The following is a 13,509-nucleotide window of genomic DNA, read 5'->3' as shown; positions in this document are numbered from 1 at the left end:
TTGCAAAAACAGTTCTTCAAAGTAGTATTTCAAAAGTTGAAAATGCTTACAGTCCATTTAAGGAGAGATTTTTTAAGACAATTTAAATTCTCTTTCACGTCGTCTCGCCGCGGTTCCAAATCGAACTTTTCCCACGAAGAATTTAGGGAGATGAAGAATGAAACAGCTTAAAGGCACTGACCTTTCCTTTACAAAACTGTTCCCAATCCTTTCTGCTATTCACAGGGATTAACATGGGGACAGTCAATGAATTCCTTCTGAATGAGGATCAAACAAGGTCGAACCTGTTTCACCGTCGAAATTGACTTTCCTCGATCCTTTAACTCCCGAACTCCAATCTTCACTCTCCACTGATTCTCAACTAGCAGTATTATAAAGAAACTGCTGGCAATGACCTTTTAAACTTTAGGCATTAAATAAAACTCCATCTTTCAACTAAACTGCGTCATAACATTAAATCACGCAGTGGCATGAAGTCAACATGGCAAATCCAGCCACGAGCTGCCCCTCCTCACAGGGAGGGGTCCTCCTTTTATACCCTGTAAAAAAAAACTGTCACATGACCTCTACAGGCGGGAAAATGATGTCACTCCACCATCACAAGTCCATTACCTCAAGTCCAGTATAGCTTCAACACCTGTCACGTGACAAATACACCACTGTCACGTGTCACGGGTACATAACAACTTTCTGATGAGATTGAGGCCTAGAAGTCTCCCCACCCCCACTGTAACAAATTTCTACAGGAGCACCATTAAGAGTGTCCTGTCTGGCTGTCTCACTGTGTGGTATGGGTCTGCAAGGTATCGGATCACAAGAGCTTACAGAGGACAATAGGAACTGCCAGGGGGATAACTGGGGTCTCACTTCTGTCAATATTGGACATTTACTGGGACCATTGGAAATGAAGGGCCCGAAACATTGTTGAGGATACCTACCACCCAACACACAATCTCCTTGACCCACAACCATCAAGAAGGAGGTACAGAAGCATCGAGACTAGGAACGACAGTGTAGGTAACAGCTTCTTCCCTCAGGCAGTGAGACTAATGAATACCCTCACAACACTGAGATCTCTTCTGCAGAACTGTTTACCTGTGCTGCACACTACATGCATTTTGAATTATATTTTTAACTTTTTATGGTAATATTTTCCAATGTGCAATGTGTGTTATATGTTTAATGGGTGCACTGTGATCCAGAGGAATGTTGTTCCATTTGGTTTTATATATGTACAGCCAGATGACAATAAACTTGATCTAGAACTTGATTTGCAATCTCTTGTGCCTCCTCTTAATATTAACCATGTAGTTCCTGAAGAACTAACATATTTGAGATCAGTATCCCATGCAGTACAGGTGACTTCTGTGTTCCTGAAAAAGGACCATGAGTTTCCATAAAAAAGAGCCATGTCATTTTTGCTTGTCTGAGGAAATACAAGCTGAAAAAATTGCATTGACTTATTTACTTTATTTTTCTCATGACTTCCTCAAGAGTGATTTGTGTCGTGATTTGTGAATTCTGTAAGCATGAATTTCCATAATCCACATGACCATAATGCAGGAGTTGCCTGTATTTCATTCATTTGCTTATGTAATGAGTTACTCTTCAGTTATGCTTGTGTTCTTCGATACTTATGCAAAGAAAAAAACCTCAATCATATTGTGCCTTGTGCAGTATAGGGTGTTGCAATGTGGTTCACAGCTAATTAAGTTCCTCTGAATTGCATTGATAGATGAAAGATGGCAGCAAAAATCTGATAACAGCAATGAGCTCTGTTGCAAGACAATCTTCTGAGATAATCAGAGAACTGTATTATCACCCTAGGAAAAAGGGGATGGACAATGGCACTCTGTGCAGTTTCCTTCAGTACTGGACTGATATGCACCTTAGCACTGTCTACTCTCTAGCGTGACTGTAAAAAGTTCCATTCCTCTATTTCAAATAAGAGGAGGGAAATTCTGGACAATATAAACTCATGGCTAAAGTCATGTTAGCTGCTCATTATAACAAATGTTATTTGTCCCATCCAATTAGCCGTAAAGGACTTTGGATTGTGATATGATTGTGTAAGGCACTATATAAATAAACTTCGTTGTTTTCTTTCCACTTAGATTTTAGGGCAAACACTTTGCAGTGGAATTTGAACCAAAGATTTACCACCTGAGTAGCAAGGGCTTCCACAGAGCCAAGGCTGAAGTGATAGTTCTTAATAACAGGCATAAAGTTATTGTACGCCAATTGATATTCCCAAAATTCTATTCAAGAAAACATCCTGTTTTATATTATAAAAGTGGATCTTTAGCCTTTATGATTTATTTAGCAAATGATATTTGACCCAAGCATCTAACAGTAATTCTGTTTATTACTATTAATAATTTTTGAAATATGAAACAACTCTTATGGAATTATTTTATAGAAAACTGTGAGCTGACCCTCTAGGTCTAATATCAAATGCCAAATATATTCAGGACTTAGCCATGGTCAGCAGTGCTCATGAGATTAAATGTCAGATTCAATGGGATGTTCAGCAGCATATCTCTTATCTAAAAGCTTTGAGGAAAATGTAGTTTATACGTTGAACAGAACTGAAGTGCTTTCTTTTCCGATTTCAGTTTCATCCAAAGGGATCTATTACGGATTGATTTTTTTGCTTTCTAAAAGGGTAGTTATATCTTCCTTTGCTGCTAAATCACTGACAGATGTTTAAGTTCATTGATTGTCAATGAACACATAGCTAAAAGCTAACACAATATATAGAAGGCAATCGGAAAACACTTGTATCATCATTGCAAGTATGAGCCCAAACTTGCAGGATCTCAGTATGTATTGACAGCAATTAATTTTATGATTAGTAAAATTTTAGTTAATATATTTAGTTGCTAAGCAAACAATGTTTAAGTAAGAGATAAATTGTACATCTTTGTCAGAAATGTTTATTTCTAATTATCAGAACTTTAAAGGCAAGCTGAAATAAACAAATGTGTGAAAACACTTATGGTTTCAAGTCATGAATAATGAGATTGATCACATCCTTGATCATCGTTTCATTCTTGTTACAGGTATTACAACTGTCTTGACCATGACTACACTAAGCACAATTGCTCGCAAATCCCTCCCTAAGGTTTCCTATGTGACTGCTATGGACCTGTTTGTGTCTGTTTGCTTTATCTTTGTATTTGCTGCTTTGATTGAATATGGGACCTTGCACTATTTTGTCAGTAACAGAAAGGTCACTAAAGACAAAGACAAGAAGAAGAAGAATCGAGTATGTACCTTACTATAATAATATTTTTAAGGACAATTATTGATGTTAGTGTTTGCATTCATGATAAAAATATATACTATTGTAAATTTTGGCATGAACACATTTCTTCCAAATGTTCGTCATTGCTTTCTGTTATAGCACTGATTACTTTAAAGACCAAAGTGCTGCTTTACATTTTTATTCCTTTTTAAGAAAAAAAATCTTGTAGGCTTGCAAAAACATGTTAACTTGTAGTCTGAAATAGTATAATTTTTATTGGTCCTCTCTTTTGCCACTTAGAATAAAAACAGTCATTCTATTTTCTAGATGTGCTAAATAAATTGGTTCAACTTGTTAGTATCTAACCTTGTGGCAACAGAAAATTTGCAGACTGTGCTGTGCACTTTTCAAATTTTCACCATTATGTTTCGCCTTTGCTTCATGCTTATGTCTCAAACAATCCTACAGATTGAACTGTGCCCCCATTACTGTCTTCAATATGTGATTTAACTGATGTATCTCTCAGCTGATCACTGTAACTAGATAATTCTGGGTAAATTATGCCATCGCACATTTTACGTGCACTTGTCATCTGCATATGTAAATAAAACATTACTTTTATACAGTATAGATAAAAAGATGCATTTTACAGGACTATTCTTTGTAAAGCCATTTGCCTATGGCTTTCATGTAATACATGAATTAAGGTAAAATATTACTCAGGATGGATATGAGTTGTTTGTCCTACTGTAAGTCTGTATTATTCTATCTGTTACTTTAAGCTGTGTTATTACTTTCTTCTGCTCTACTGCATTGTATTTATGATGTCTCTTTTAAGCTTTCTTCTTTTTTTTCCAAAAAAAAAGCTTCTTCGGATGTTTTCCTCGAAGGTACTTTATTTTCTTTTTTACAATAGCAATAATTTTAGTACGTCAGAGTGCTCACCAATAGATTGAGCCTATTAATGGGACAGATACTGCTCCCTTCAGTCAGCAGTCCTGTAAAGAATAGTGCCCTGTCCATCTTGGACAATGACTCCCAACCACTCCATAATATACTGGTTAGGCACAGGAGTACATTCAGCCAGACTCATTCCACCGAGATGTAACACTGAGCGTCATAGGAAGTCATTCCTACCAGTGGCCATCAAACTTTACAACTCCTCCCTCGGAGTGTCAGACACCCTGTGCCAGTAGGCTGGTCCTGGGCTAATTTCCACTTGGCATGAGCAACTTATTATTTAATTATTTATGGTTTTATATTGCTATATTTCGTCACTATTCTTGGTTGGTGCAGCCAATTTCCCTCGGGATCAATAAAGTACGTCTGTCTGTCTGTCTGCTACTAGTGAGTATGTCATTACTATCCCTGTTCCCTGCAATACAGTCCAAGGGCCAGGCCAAGGGCCAGGACAGTCCAAGGGCCAGGACAGTCCAAGGGCCAGGCCACTTTTACCATCACCTGAAGCCCAGTCACTTCTCCATTGGCCAGTCAGCTTCGAACATCACAAGGAAAAATGTTCATCCTTCTGAAAATGTACATCCTTCACATTCTAAATGCTATTTGATTAGATTTTTATCTGGTAACAACATAATAGACCAGACTCTCAAAGCAGTGCCATCTTGGAACACATGTAAGTGTGATTTGGCGCTTAAGTCCACTTTAATCTTCTACAATCCTGCTTGTGTTTTCTCCTAACTTCTTAGGATATCTTTGGGCCTCCAAAATAACTACGTCCTTTCGTCTTTATAACTGCCTCTTACATTCACTTTCTGAATATAACTCTTTTCTTGTAGCTTTCTAATTTTTTCCCATTATATGGCAGTTTGGATAGTGGACATGATTTCAGACTTACCTGATTTCATATGACATCATCAGACCCTTAATTAAAAGGTGATAAAGTATGCTTCTCTTTCCATTGGTTGCATTTCCAATCTCAGTCAGCTGTAGAATAAAATAATTGTTGTGAAGTTTCCAAAGGGGATAACATAATAAAATATTTTTTCAAGTTATAATCATGGTCTTCATAGGAGAATTCTAATTTATTGGTGTTGAAATCATGCAAGTGTTTCTGCCTCAGAGAGAAAAAGATAGGACTAGTGTCATAATATTTCATTCCACCTTGTCAGATTTTGTCTGGTATTTTATCTCCCTACTTCAAATAATCTCTTTACCTGAAAGTGATTGTTAGTTCAACCCAATAGTTAATTTCCAGTCACTGCTGGTTATCTAATCATGCAATTCAGTTTTACAAGTGCACACTCAGTAAACTGTCAGAATAATGGTCACACTTGAGAAAGATATGAAAAAGGCAAAGGCATATCTTCTTAATACGGTTGGCAGAGTGGAGTTGGGGTAGAAATCAGCAAGCAATAAAGGTGGACATTTTGCCTACCAATATCCATCCAAGCACGAAATGTCATTTTCCATAAGTTTAGATATGTGTGGTGCATAAACATTAGAATAGACCTATTCCCTATCAGATCAAATTCACTGCTGTAAGTACCTTGTAATGTATGGATTTGTAAGACCAATAACAGGATTCATAGCAGGAGAACAGCTAGTACAAAAGAGAAGGATTTGCACTCTAAATACCTTTCCTGACTTCAGGCTGTCTCAAAGTAGTTTACCGATGAATAAAATACTTTTGAAATGCAGTTACTGTTGAAATGTAATAATAGCTTGTAACAGCAGGAGCTACAGACAGAACAGTTAAGTTTATCCTTCAACCTTCACTGAACCTTTAATGTATCCTCCAATTAGACTATGAACCAGTACCCACACCAACATCTAGAAATAACGATCTCATTAATGTCTAATTGTTCAGTTTATGGCTTATTGGAGAAGGATATCAGGAGTGTAAAGAGATTAATGAGTAAAAGAAATTCAAATTTCTGAGTCTCTTTCAAATGAAGACATAAGAATAGATTTTAAATTTGAGCAATATATGCTGTTAATATCATTACTTGTGTATCAGTATAATACCAATAATAATTTAATCTACTAGGCTATGTTAATCCTGCAACTTTCGCACTTTTTATTATTTCAGTTTTCCTTTAGCTTGTAGATTTATGCGGTTACACTAACATAGGATTAAAATGAAATCAAGGTTTGTTTTCAGTTAAGTAATCATAAAACTTTAAAATGGTAAGATATAGTTACTGTGTTTGTATGAACATTTCATTACAAATTAAAATATTCTCTGAAAATAGTTTTAAAATACAGCATTGTAACAATATGAGTGTATATCATAATGCATTAATCTAAAATGATTTAAAGATTGCACTTCTTCAAGCCAGAGAATAGTTTATATATAAAAAAATGCTACAAAGAAATGTAATGGTTGATTCTCTACCAGGTACATTTCAATCTGATACAGTGCAATCTGAGGAAGCAAAAACCAATTCTGTGATTGATGACAATTAAACAATTTTCACATCCAAGATTATTTATTTACATGATTTAAGTCATCAGCTTAGCAAGAGTTATCAAACTCACATATCAGTCTTTTTATTGTACTATATACAACTGATGAACTTTTAAGATATAATGAGGCAGATTGCAATGTTTAGTGCCTGGGGATATAATCTGAACAGAATGCTCATTCTTTATAAAAAACACTAATTTTCATTCCAAGTAAATCAGAAAGATAATCTGTAGATTATGTACAGACAAAAAGTCTAAGTAGCTAATTTTCTATTGCCTCAAAGGATCTAACTTAGTGTCAGTGACAGTTGACTGATCTACAAAGGAGCAAATCTTCCTGGCTATGATTAATAGTTTTGAAGTGTTCCAGTGTCCAGCCACTTACAACGAACTAAGTTCCAAGCTAATAGTTATCACATAGTCTCTATTACTGGAGTCCATGCTGAGCTCAAGGGTTGATTCTGGTCCTGTTGCAACTCCCTGTCATTGCATTTTGTGAACTGACATTGAATTAGATACCCAGTAGCCAATACCATGCTGCAGAATGGGAAATTAAAGGTTTATTTACAAATGTTGTATTTTAAATTATTTTATTTTAGGTTAATATATTTAAATGTTTAATTCTGTCCAAATGAATGTTGTATTTTCTATTTTGTGAACATTATTTATATTTTTAATTATTCATGTCAATTTTAATACTTTTATTAAAAAGACTCACAATTTTGGCAAGCTTACGTCTGCTGACAGCGTTACATTCTGATAAATGCTGTCAGGTTGTTCTGAACTCTGGACATCAAAAAATTTCCTCCTGAGGTCAAAATGCTTACATATGTCTCTGGAGTGTGTTGAGCCAACACAGCTGATGAAAGAAGCAAATGCAAGGGTCATCTTTAAACAACCTTTCTCTACAAAATTTTGTAGATGGCATTTATGAAATATATTAAATAAAATAATGTTGAAATTGCAATAAAAGGCAAACAAAACATTCTAACATAGTGAATAGGAACATAACAAAAGTAAAATATAATCTTTAATGATTCAATTATCAAAGACAGAAGGACTAACAGGTGCATTTGTTACAACAAAGGTACCCAGAGAAATAAGTAAAACACATGCAGGATTGTAAAAGACTAGAATAGATCCCATGTGCCACATTCTCCCTTTTATTTTCCTTTTCCCCAACAACTTGCTCTTTCATTCACTTCCTTTTGATTTTTTTTGCCACCTACCTGCATTAAGAGGTACTTTGCGGTAGCAAATTAACATTCTCACACTTTTTTGGGTCTTAGGACATCGGAAAATCTACAGCACCCAAGGTAGGATCAAATGTAAGTTCCTGGGCCTGCTATTTATGTCTACTGTTTCCAACTGCTAAACATTAAGTAATAAAAGTGAATACAAAGCATGACCCTCAGCAAATAACAGAAAATAAGCAAGTGGATTTTTTTTTAAAAAGTAAGAAGCAATATAGTCACCACTTACCTTATAATTCATTGGGGGAATAGGTTCTCTTGAATATAATTGTTCCAGTTCTTTAGTTTTCTAATGAATATGCTTTTTTAAACTTGTCCTCATGATGAATTTACTTTTGTGATCTGATTTCCAGAATGTCAGACTACAAATTCAAACAGGAACCTCTAAAACAACTTCTAGCATCTTTCCAATTGATTTAGGAAATTAGTTGCATTTTCCATTCCATTATTTTCTTCTTACTATTATCAGTTAAACGGAAACTTAAATAGAAATAATCCTGTATCTTTAATCCATGTGTTACTAAAGTCTGAGGTAAGCAATACTTTCTATTGGTACTTTCTCAGAAGATGTGTTATTAAAACGGAAAAAAAAAGATTTTACTTGAGCTCTGTGATATTACAGTGAATTTACTTGAATGAAATTTTACTTAATATTAAAATGTAATTGAAAATCCAAAAAGGACTGGTCAGAACAAAATTCTGTAATCCTACCCATTGTACTGCACATGGTAGTAAACAATTAAATAGTAAAATAAAAGTAGAAGCTCCATGAACAGAGATGGCAGAGCTCAGCATTTGAGTTCAAAAGGCAAAATTGAAGCATTCACAACCACACTCTGCCAGAAGTGAATATTCTACCTTTGCTTCTAACAGCCGTATCTTAATGGAGATCAATAACCACAGATCCAAAAACACTACTACAGGATTTCTTCAAGACAGGGTCAACAATATAAGACAAGATCAATATTAATGCATGGGTTTGTTGTTCAGAAAACTACCTGTAATGTCAAAGTATGATTTCACACAAATTAGGTTTGGAAGGTTAGGTCCCATTTTCAAACTTAGGAAAGAAGTGTCCTTGTCTCTAGTCATCTAGAATTTATGATTTAAGATATTGCAGTTATAAAATAAAATGATTTAAGTAGGTCTGAAAGTGGTGTAAAACTTGAGATTGAATGTTTAACGCCACTTTTATGCCACAATCTTATTACAGTATTGTGATAATATTAACAAGCGTTGTTTACAATTATAAAATTCATGCACATCATAAGGAAGCTCCCTACTATTGCCTCTATTAATAAGTTTGCCTATCATTTGGTGTTGGGTGTGTCATTAGTGGCAGAGTTAGGAGTGTGCACAGATTAATTGTGAGAGTAATTACTACCAACTTATCAAGTGATTTTTTCAATTTATCCTAAAATTTGAAATTATCCTACAGGCACCTACAGTTGATATTCGTCCTCGGTCATCAGCCATTCAGATGAATAATTCCTCCCATCCTCAAGAACGGGATGAGGAATATGGATACGAGTGTCTGGATGGCAAGGACTGCACCAGTTTCTTCTGTTGTTTTGATGAATGCCGCACTGGAACATGGAGGCAAGGGAGGCTGCACATCCGGATCACTAAAATTGACTCGTATGCCCGGATCTTCTTTCCCACAGCCTTTGGTTTGTTTAACCTCGTCTACTGGGTAGGCTACCTTTACCTGTAAACTGGAGGATCAGGCAGAAACATAGGCCTTACCTGCTGCTGATCCACTAAGATCAAATGTAAAAAAAAACTTAACAGGAAAAGTTGTACACTTTTATGTATGTCTTACACAAATTGGTGATTGGCAATTCAGTGCATGTTTTTTATTTTTATTTGCTATGAATTACCTTTATAAAAAATCTTTTTTTGCCTGAAGGACTGTTAGAGGTGAAAAGAGTGAGGCAAATTGAGCTCATTAACTTACCTGCTTTCTTGCTGATTGTACTTCATTGACTGTCATCCTGGCACATGCAGAGCCAGTAAAGCACTTTGGAAATAGTTTTGCACTGGAATCATAGTATGGACACCTACAGCTATGGATCATTGCTCAGGACCACACTCTCCTGTTAAAGAGACAAGAAAGGAGAACACAAGCCTAAGCATTTATCATTTCAAAGACATGTTTTTCTATGATCAGTGCAACAGTTGTAAGTGAAGGATATTAAACATCTTTTTTCTGCAAAAAGTGAATGGAGTGCAGAAAAGCCTCCTTCTGGAAGGGCATTAAAGTTAAATCTGAAAAGGGTGAAAAAAAATCAATATTCCTATTGTGTTCTCAAGCAATCCTCAAGGTGATCGTCCTTCCTTAGCGTTAACATGACATAATAATTAAAGTTTAAACAGTTGATGGACCTGTTTTGTAGTCCCAACTTCATTTTTATTTCCTTGTTACATACATTATGTCATTGTCCCCAAGATTGTCCCCAATAATTTCTGCTTGTTGGATCTAACCTTAATGAGAAGGATTTCTCATAAGTTGTGGTTGGTTGATAAGAAGGCAGATTGTCATGAGTTTGAGTTAACCATATTTCACCTAAGCTTTATTTTCTTTAGCTTCAACTTGCCCTCTCCTACATAAAATGAACCATTGCCCACACATGGGGGACAGGCTGGTACCATGTTCCCGGGCTACTGCCTGGTTTGCATTAGGACCAGGTACTAGGAAGCATAGACGGACATGAAGTCATTTGACCTAATCTAGTTTGAAAACAGAAATCATGGAACAACTCAGCCAGTCAACCAGCATTTTAGAAAGAGACCCCTATTCACCTCGGAAATATCCCTGGTCTTCATGTAGTATCCTTGTTTTTACTCGATTCTTTACCTGAGATTAAACTATTTCAGTACATGAGCAACACATATTGAGACTTAATTGGTGTTAAAAATTGCTACAGTTATCTGTCTCAGCCAAGTGTTGTATATATCACTACTGGTACCATGGTACTAATGAAAAAAACACAAATGTTCTTCCTGTTTTGAAACTGCTTGAGATCTGGGCTCAAGATTTCTTTGCACACATGATACTTGCGCATTGCACTGTAATGATATTGATGATGATCTTGACAGTTTCATGTAAAGTTTTATATGATATCTGTAATTGAACAGCTGAAGCTGACTTATATGGTGATACTAATAAAGCTAAGGGAATAGATTAATCCACTTGTGACATGCATTTTCCTTTAACCTGATATAAACGATTGTTTGCAGTGGAATGCTAGCACTTCCAGTTGTTGCTCACCATTGGATTGGTTTATAGTTCAGTGATAGCTTAAAGCTTACATCACTTGTCTGTGAATTTTAACACATTCCAATGCTGTATACTAACCAGATTTATTAATAACAAATAACCTTGTATCATTTTGTTTGAGAGAAAAGGACATATATCAAGATCAGCTTAACCACTTAGCTTAATGTTGAAGTGGAGTCCTCGGGGAACTTGATGGCTGAAATGTGGATCTCATTTTTAAATGAATAACATTCTTTGACCTTAAATTGAAAAACTACTCTATCTGCAGGTCAAAAGAAAAAAAAAACAATCACAGAAAGCAGCCTGAACTGGATTATATATTTTTTTAAACACAAGGCATCCATGACTGCACTCAGGAATATAGTTCTTGAATTGAAATATTCACATAAATTCAAATGCAGAGTACATATAATTGCTTAGTCTGACATAATGAGCAATTTGTCAGAATTACTAGGACCAATTTTATTTTTTTGTTTCTTCAATTTATTTTTCAATTGATAATAGCCTTTTTGATGTAATGTAATTGCAATTATCAGGCTGTGTGTGCTCATGGCAGCTTAAGCTTTCCTGTCTCAAGTGTATTCAGTGGAAACAAGTATTTAAAGGATATTATTTTCATGAATGCTAGCCGGTAGTGTAGTGGCATTCACACCAGCCTTCAAGTTGAATGACCCTAGGTTCACATCCATCCAGCTCCTGTTGGGTTAAGCAATGAGCTAAAAAAAAACTTAAGAAATAGCAAGGTTACTGCCTGATGCATCACAAGCTGTGGAAAGGAACAACAACAATTTTCATGAAACAGTGTTCATGACACTGTTTTCAAGCACACAAGGCAACAACATGCTCCCATCCTGATTGCTGAATACTGGCCAGATTTGTTGCACTGTACAATGGGGCTTTGACAATTCATTACAGTCCTAAGCATGCTAGGTGGAATGAAAAGATGATTTGCAAGTCAGTAATACAAGTTAGAAGATGGAAGAGAAGAAAGTGTAAGTGGAAAGGAAGAAGGCTCTGTACACCAGCGATTCCACGTGTTGTATGTTGTATTTCGAGGAACAATGTTTGAGGAGCCTTCACTTCTTTTGTCAACAGAAACATGCCTTGTGCTTTTGCCATACGGAGCCGGACCACAACTACATTTCTAGCAAGAGAGAAACAGTGAAGGCCATCAGCTTCTTTGCATCAGGGCTTCTCCACTCTATTACAAGGATATATTTTGCAACGTTTTAGCACGTCTCTGCTCAAAGAGATCAGCAGACTGCAAAAGGAGAATGATTTCCAAGGATCCCAGGTTTTCCTATGGTATTAGGCCTTTTGTGTGCTACTATATCCCTTGCAACATGAGAATCCAGAGATATTCAGAAATTGGAAACCATCACACTCTCTGAATAACAACAGACACAAAATGCTGGTAGAACACAGCAGGTTAGGCAGCATCTATAGGGAGAAGTGATATCGACGTTTCGGGCCGAGACCCTTCGTCAGGATCTCTGAATGTCCACTTGGTTTGTAAACAGAGATAGAAGATGATGGCTATTGTAAAATACTCAGCAGAGAAGTCATGACCCCATTCTTACGACAGACCACTTTTCCCTCTGCTTTTTGCCCTTTCTTTTATTGATAGAAACGAATGGTCAATGAGAAATGGTGACGCATTTTAATGAGCAGTGTACGAGGCTATTTATGCAGTTGTTGAGATATGGCAGTTAATGACGTACTCATTGTTTTTTCCTACACCTGTGAAGTCAATTAGATTTCTTAGGCATGACATCTCACATTTATCTAATTGCCTGCTTCCTGCCAGAAAGGCTTCCTAGGTTGAACTAGCGACGCTCTTCCACTTTGTTTACCAAGCCCCTAAAGACATATCTGGAAGTCTAAAAGGCATTCTCAGAATGTTCTGTCATTCCATCTAATGTAGATGAAATTACTCAAGAGCTGCGGTTGCCTAGCTCACTGCTGTCTACCTTGAGCCAACAGTAGCCATCAACAAAACTGAACTATCATTAACTTTCAGCTGGAGGACAATTATTTACACAGTCTGGGCTATTCACGCACCATGATTGTAGCGCACATTTTTTGGTGCGATCCAATTTAAACTTTTTGGTCCATGCACAAAGATTGTCATTTGGTTTAAGGACTGGTGTTCTGATTTTAGCAGCTGTAAAAAAAAGGAAGTAAACTTAAGGCAAAACAATAGATATTAATTGGCATTTTTGTTTTATTTTATGCATTATTGTCCATTGTGACTGCTACAAAGGTGAGGATTTAATTTGTAATGCAGAGGCTGCAAAGAACCA

At 36.1% G+C, this 13,509-nt stretch overlaps 1 protein-coding gene across 5 annotated transcripts in view; it reads left to right on the top strand.

The window, feature by feature from the left end:
- The window catches only part of gabrg2 (gamma-aminobutyric acid type A receptor subunit gamma2), a 98,069-nt gene extending 86,955 nt beyond the window's left edge, over positions 1 to 11,114 (top strand). For 3 of the 5 annotated variants that reach the window (XM_073067249.1, XM_073067251.1, XM_073067250.1), the window contains exons 9-12: positions 3,063 to 3,268; positions 4,114 to 4,137; positions 7,963 to 8,001; positions 9,365 to 11,114. In XM_073067249.1, the coding sequence (XP_072923350.1) occupies positions 3,063 to 3,268; positions 4,114 to 4,137; positions 7,963 to 8,001; positions 9,365 to 9,640 (545 nt within the window). In that variant the 3' untranslated portion in view covers positions 9,641 to 11,114. The remainder of the gene's footprint in view (positions 1 to 3,062; positions 3,269 to 4,113; positions 4,138 to 7,962; positions 8,002 to 9,364) is intronic. The other 2 variants (XM_073067252.1, XM_073067254.1) reach the window with 2 other exon arrangements.
- The last annotated feature ends 2,395 nt before the right edge of the window (positions 11,115 to 13,509 follow it).

The sequence above is a fragment of the Hemitrygon akajei genome, chromosome 15 (genome assembly GCF_048418815.1).
Source record: "Hemitrygon akajei chromosome 15, sHemAka1.3, whole genome shotgun sequence".
Classification (NCBI taxonomy): Eukaryota; Metazoa; Chordata; class Chondrichthyes; order Myliobatiformes; family Dasyatidae; genus Hemitrygon; species Hemitrygon akajei.
This window is presented reverse-complemented; position numbering and strand designations above follow the sequence as displayed.